General features: G+C 36.8%; 1 protein-coding gene and 1 non-coding gene across 2 annotated transcripts; one reads left to right on the top strand and one right to left on the bottom strand.

Annotated features, from left to right (window-relative positions):
• The first annotated feature begins 78 nt into the window (after positions 1-78).
• Positions 79-150, top strand: Trnac-gca. Its single transcript has one exon. It is a non-coding gene; the product is annotated as a tRNA-Cys (tRNA).
• A 1,636-nt stretch (positions 151-1,786) lies between these two features.
• LOC117297594 (histone chaperone asf1b-B-like) lies at positions 1,787-6,337 on the bottom strand. The gene is made up of 4 exons (XM_033780707.1): positions 6,129-6,337; positions 4,778-4,893; positions 3,377-3,553; positions 1,787-3,024 (listed from the first exon to the last, which is right to left on the bottom strand). The coding sequence occupies exons 1-4, from the start codon at positions 6,235-6,237 to the stop codon at positions 2,779-2,781; spliced, it is 648 nt and encodes a 215-aa protein (XP_033636598.1). The 5' UTR covers positions 6,238-6,337; the 3' UTR covers positions 1,787-2,778.
• Between the last annotated feature and the right edge of the window lie 171 nt (positions 6,338-6,508).

Raw genomic sequence — 6,508 nt, 5'->3', positions numbered from 1 at the left:
TTTTCATTTGGAAATCTGAGCGCCACTGCGTTTTTAGCACGGGTTTATATCCATAAAAATCGCCGCTTCAACTATGGAGGGGGTATAGCTCAGTGGTAGAGCATTCGACTGCAGATCGAGAGGTCCCCGGTTCAAATCCGGGTGCCCCCTGGCTAATCATTTTATTGCAATTTTTCATTTAATAACAATAACTAATCATTGAAGAATTAATTAAGTTGTTTTAAGAGTTTAACTTTGTTTCTTCTTTTCCAGGTTATGTAACTGATGTACAGAAATACAAGCAAGGGTTTCATATCGATATGAAATTAAAATGCAAGAAAAAAGTACCAACAACAAATTGTATCTTTTTGACAATTTTTATTTACTAATACTTTTACAAGCTCCAAAAAGCCACCAAAATACAACTTTCAGTAAAGAGAAAATATGTCATAGAAAAATGGGTTATTTCAAGCGGCTTCTTGCTTCTTTGTGCTTCTGTTTTCAGCATTGATAGTGCAGAGTGCTATTATTAGTATTTGGACAAGGCCTATAATCCAAATGCTGGGCATTGTAAAGTCAAAGCATTTCAAATTTTTTGTAGATGTGGAGTGGTATTTTGGCTGGTTACTTTGATTTGGTAAGCATAATTTTATTGTGCTTGGTTAATTTTTGAAGTAGGACCCTGGAGTGAAGGGCTTTTGGGAACAGTCTTCTTGGAACCAGGGCCCAATATCATGGCTCTTCTTACCACCAAATTCTCCGCTTACGTGCAAGCGCGGACTTAACGTGGAGTACGCATGTGCACAAGCCAAATTCATGCGAACCCGTGAAATATGCTTGATGTAAGCACAGAATTCCCTGCTTATATACAAGCGCTGATTTTTTGCTAAGGGTAAGCAAAGCCATGAAATTAGGCCCAGATCAGAATTTAGTTTACTTTTTCATCTCACAGACATTAAAAAAGAAATTTGTCATCCCTGCAGTTACAAAGCAGCTTACAACAATTTGGATGGTAAACTGATTTTGATACGCACATGTTTCTTATGCTTTGTGACACTCTGAAAATAGTAGCCAGCCAAAGTCAGATACCATCGTGACAACAGTAAAAACAACGATCATGAGTCCTTCCTCCATGCATGGATGTACATGTACTATGGATTTGTGAATTTACAATCATTATTTACAAATCAAAATGAGTTATTAAACAAACCTCTACAAACAGTTTGGTTTTTTGGTATAAATAAAGACATGGATACAAAACTTAAACAGACAACGACAAGCTATGACTTCAAGAATATGTTTTACTGTGGCCAAAATCAATCACCCCCAAAAATATGAAAACGCAAAATAAAATATTCAGGCATGCTATGATCCTTGTGTTTTTGTATGGAGTGCAAAGGCCAACTTAAATATTGGTTTATATTAACCTTTTCCGCCAATAAAAAAACACTTCACCAATCTGAGGCAATTAAATTGGAATTGGATTAAAATAGGAAATACATCCAGCCTGATTTTTTTATATAAATTTCCACACTCTTAAGGGCACTGGACACTATTGGTAATTGTCAAAGACCAGTGTTCTCATTTAGTGTATCCCAACATATGCATACAATGTTACCTGTAAAAATTTCAACTCAATTGGACGTCGAAGTTGGGAGAGCATAAGTGGAAGAAAAAAACACTGTTGTGTGCTTCAGATGCCTTCAGTTCGAGACCTCAGATGGGGTCTTGAATTCAATTAAAATTTCTTCAAAACTGCATTACTTCAGAGGGAGCCGTTTCTCACAATCTTTCATACTTTCAACAGCTCTCCTAGCTCATTACTAAGTAAGTTTTTAGGCTGACAATTACTTTGAGTAATTACCAATAGCGTCCAGTCCCTTTAATGTAGTTGCACAACACATTACATCAGACCAACACTACTGTCACAAAGTTCGGAAACCACATACATTTCTAGGATTATGACTTATTCTAACACGTACAAAAATCCAGAATGTACAAAAAGTGTCTCGGACTAAAGGCACGAAATACAGTAAAAAGTATCATCTTTAGCAAAAGTTATGTAAATATTTCCACACTTACTTTAATAAAAGGGGTGTAAACATAAACAAATGTGAGTATTTGACTATACTTTATTATATGTTTGCCATGGTGTTTTCTGGCATGGTTGGCTCAGATGGTGAAACCTTACAAAGTGCCACATAAAATGGATCTTGTGTTCTTAACTCCATACACCTATTGCCAGCGCAACGAGTGGCCAATTGCAGAGCTCAAAGTTTACACCAGACCACAGGCTCGAGGCCAATAAATTTGAGTGTCATCAGTGCTGAGTGTAATACCAGGTCATTACCCTGTAACAACCGTGTCCTAATTCTATGTCCAATTAAAAATTGAACCTAGTTGTGTAATATCTTGAACAAAAACAAATTGTTCAAATTCTGAGCTGTGAGACTTGTGGTACAGTGTAGGTTAAACTGAAAATCAACCACTGGAAGCGGGCAACTTTTATATACACCAGACATGTTGCCCTGGCATTGGCCTTGATACCCCTTCAAAAGATAACCATAGACTTCAAGAACTTACAATGAAAATGACCTTGCCCTGTCAGAGATCAAATTCCACGCTTGAATGACATAAACACACGTCTGAAAATACTATACAAAAGATTTCGAGACAGTTTCACCGAATTTCAAAATCACATGCAAGTATACTTTGATGGCCATTTAGAAAATTTCTATTATACTATGTACAGCACATTGAAAAAAAAAAAAAAAAAAACACTACGGTAAAAATAAATATTTAGTGTTCCATTGCTGATACATATTCTGGTAAGCTACTATTACTGTCGGTGCTGAGTGGAACGGCTAAGTCATTTGAAGCTGTGAGCTTGTCGAGGGGGGAGGGGCAGGGGGCGCTACTCGTTGATTGCTGTGAGATGTTTTGCTGTTGTTGAGTCGGTGGAATGTTCTCACTGTTCATTGTGTCTTCCCAGTCTATCGTGAACCGAGTGATCCTAGGATTGGAGTCTAAGATGTTCCTGACGACCTGCAAGTAAAAAGAGGTTTCGTTTAAACTGAATTGATTCTTAGTCGTACTTCCTTAATTTAATTGGATTGGGTACTGTCAAGTCTGTGCTAGTCTTATGCCTGGCTTATTCGTGGTTTGCTATCCAGGTGCTTGGTGTCAGGGGAGGAACACATCCAACTCTGATATTTATCACGGCTTGGGTTCCCCACGCAAGAAAAGTCAAGATTGCAGGGCACTGCTGTTGCCACCCTGAGCTAGTGCAGGTGCTGTAGCCTCTAAGTAAAAAGAAATACCGCTTACAAAGCGGTATTTAGGCGACAGTATATCATGGATCCCAAAATATAAAAACGCTTAAGCTTTATTCACTGACCTTATTAAACTGTGGTTTTGCTGGTGGATTCTCCTTCATTTCTGGATCTGAATATTCATTATTGACGTAGTAACCGACTCGGACAAACTCCTGACTACGAAAAGCACATGTAATCAGCACCACTGTTACACCTAGGGCATCTTCCTCAGGGATCAGACATGTTTTCGGTGAGTTGGCCTAGAAAGAAAAAGAAAACTCCACAGTTAATACTCCAGAATTATTCTCCAAACTGTAAGAATTGAAATGTACAGTGTCATACACTCCTCACCTGCAGCCGATTTTCACAAAAACTTAACGCAACTGCGTAAGTCCACTAGCACTTGCGCAACGTTTATGGCGTAAGTTGCGCCACAAACGTTGCGCAAGTGGACTTACGCAGTTGCGTAAAGGTTCGTGAAATCAACTACTGTTAAAATTAGTCCTGCATGTTTTCTTTTAATGTTTTCTTTTAAGTGTAAGTAACTTTCCCCTCTGTAATTGAAGTCTCCCTAATTTGTAATGGAGCAGGCCATGAGTTTCTTCAGAAGTTTGTCTATTGTGTGTAGTAGCTACCTACTAGTTTTACCCCTCCCTGTAGTTTGTGTAGATTCTTTTGATTGAGTCTGGGTGATATCTGTTTTTTTCTGGAGCTAATATTTCTCCAAACTTGTGTTACTGTCCTAACAATAGTTGCAACCACTTTATGTTTGACCAAGTCCTTACTATAAATGGTATATAACTAACTACAACAAAGTTGGCATTAACTTTTCCAGTAACTGTCCAGCAACACCAGCTAGCTTGTCATTTCACTGGTCCATATTTTAAGGCTTTCTTTCAACTTGTCGTTAGCATGGGACTTGTAACATGAACTATAAATATAAAGAATTTGGATTGGTCTTAAGGAGTGTGTTTTGGCGATCCCAACCAAGCCTAACCCAATCAACAAGTCGGTTACCGGTTGGTCTGAACAGCATCGTCACCACGCCTCAAATGAACACGCAAAAAGCGCCCAATCTGGTTGGGGTCACCAAACACACTCCAGGTTGTATTACCTGGCATTTGGCCAGCGTATCACTGTAAAGAGGGAGAACTGTGGGACATTTATGACCCATTCTTGATCATTTTACTTTGACCAAATCATGCCTTATAAAGCCTCTCCACACACTTTGATTCCCCCTTTTTTGTAGGGGTTCATGGAATTTCTGTTTATGCTTCAGTTGTTGAATACATTTTGGTATGCTTATTGACTGCTTGTTTTATTCCTCTAACACTGTAAAGGGCCTTGAGCGTCTTTTTTTTAGGCAGATTTGGGCGCTTTATTAATGTTTTTTATTATTATTGGAAACTACAGTGAATGATATATTGAATCTTAAAATTAAACATGTGCAATCTGCCCAAGATGAAAGAAACATGCAGACTGACCTGAAATACAAACATGTGGTGTCCAGCTGGTACAGGTCCAACCAGAACTGAGTCTAACGTCTGATCATGATCTTCAGATTCAGCTGATCCTACATAGATGATCTTCCATTCCAAATCTAAAAATTAAGATACAATTATTATTATTTTAGTTACTCAATTTCTCTCCACAAACTTTAATAATTCACAAACTAATTTGGGGTTGAACTTAGAAGAATTTACTTTGAGCGGGATTTGAACCAACAACCTCTGGCTGGTTTGACGTCCTGACACTCTACCAATTGTTGTTGGCAGTCTCCCTATCTTTGTTTGAGGGTGCCAATCAGGGCCAAACAGCCCTTAGCAGCCATGTAGCCAGGGATCACAGCAGAGGTTATGATACAACCTGGGAAGCAGCAGCCCAGGGATCGTAAGCCAGTTTCTTTTGGGGTTTGTTCCTTGAAATTAATAACTAAAGTAAAAAACAACTTTGACTAAAATTCTTAAAACCTTACCCCCCCCCCCCCCCAAGAAAAAATAAAATAAAAAATTGAATAGATGTGGAGAATGATTATTTATATTTTAAACAATATTTAGCAATATTCACGACGTGTACTTTACTAATGACAATTTAACTTGAAAGGATAAGTTACTGCATATGTCCAGTATATCAATCAATAATTCAGCGACAAACATTAACCTTCTGCATAATTTCACAACAAAGCGCTGATAAAAGTGATATTATAATGGAATCATCAGGACACGTCATAAGTTGTCAGGGTCACTAATCTTATTTAAATCAATTGTCATTGCCACTATTGTGACTTTGTTTAAAAGATACGCATGTTTTATAATAATATAATATTATAAATATTATAATTAATACTATAAAATAAAAACTAAATCTTTATTTTTTGTATAATCAAATAATCTAGGGATTCTACATTCTTTCTAGTATTATTTCTAGGATTCAATTTTCTACTCACTACTAAGCTGAAAGCTAATTTATTTTTTTGGTCTCATTCCCCAAAAATCCAATGCAAAACTAATTGTTAAAAAAGACCTTTATAGTTTATTAATTATTAATAATTTAAAAATAAAATAAATAATTTTTAAAATTTCAATTCTGAATTCATTAAAATTAAACATAAAGTTCTGTGTCATTATCGTGATGAAAATAAGATGTTAATCTTTACTAATTAACATTGTTGATGGTCAACTATTGTCAAAAAGAGGCAAAAAAAAATGAAAAATGACAGCAACCGGGGTTGACCAATTCGCCCCGAAAAGGAACACTCAACAAATGCGGCTCCAAACCTTTATTGATGGGGCGAATATCCTCATTGCAAATCGTATGACAACTATAAAAACTTACCTTCCGACAGGTCTTCCAGGCAAAGGAATGTTATCTCGAATTGAAAAGGGTTAAGGTAGGATGTTGGGTTGTCCAATACTTTGACATTCTCTATGAGTACTTTCGCCATAATTTTATTGGCACTGGAGCTTGTTTTAAATGGATATGTGAGGTATTTTTGGAGGGCTAAACTTTCGCGGCGTTTTGAATCGGAACTGGAAGTGGCGCAAACTCACCTAACAAGGGATTTCCTGTTGGTGTATTTGATTGGTTGTAGACCTGTGACGGTATTGATTTTTACTAACGACTGTTTTGATTGGTTCAGTTTCTTTTGTCTCTCTCGGGTTTATTTTTATTTTTTTATTTTTTTTCAATTTTAATATTAAACTCATAACATTTTT

Source organism: Asterias rubens, chromosome 12, assembly GCF_902459465.1.
Source record: "Asterias rubens chromosome 12, eAstRub1.3, whole genome shotgun sequence".
Lineage (NCBI taxonomy): Eukaryota > Metazoa > Echinodermata > Asteroidea > Forcipulatida > Asteriidae > Asterias > Asterias rubens.
Note: the sequence above shows the minus strand (reverse complement) of the source record. Positions and strands in the feature narration are given on the sequence as shown.

Excerpts from the sequence above, each read along its gene's own strand:
- LOC117297594 (XM_033780707.1), bottom strand. The coding sequence starts at position 6,237 with ATGGCGAAAGTACTCATAGAGAATGTCAAAGTATTGGACAACCCAACA. Across the intron at positions 3,554-4,777 it reads ACCACATGTTTGTATTTCAG|GCCAACTCACCGAAAACATG; the intron begins GTCAGTCTGCAT and ends TTTTCTTTCTAG. Across the intron at positions 3,025-3,376 it reads CAAAACCACAGTTTAATAAG|GTCGTCAGGAACATCTTAGA; the intron begins GTCAGTGAATAA and ends TTTTACTTGCAG.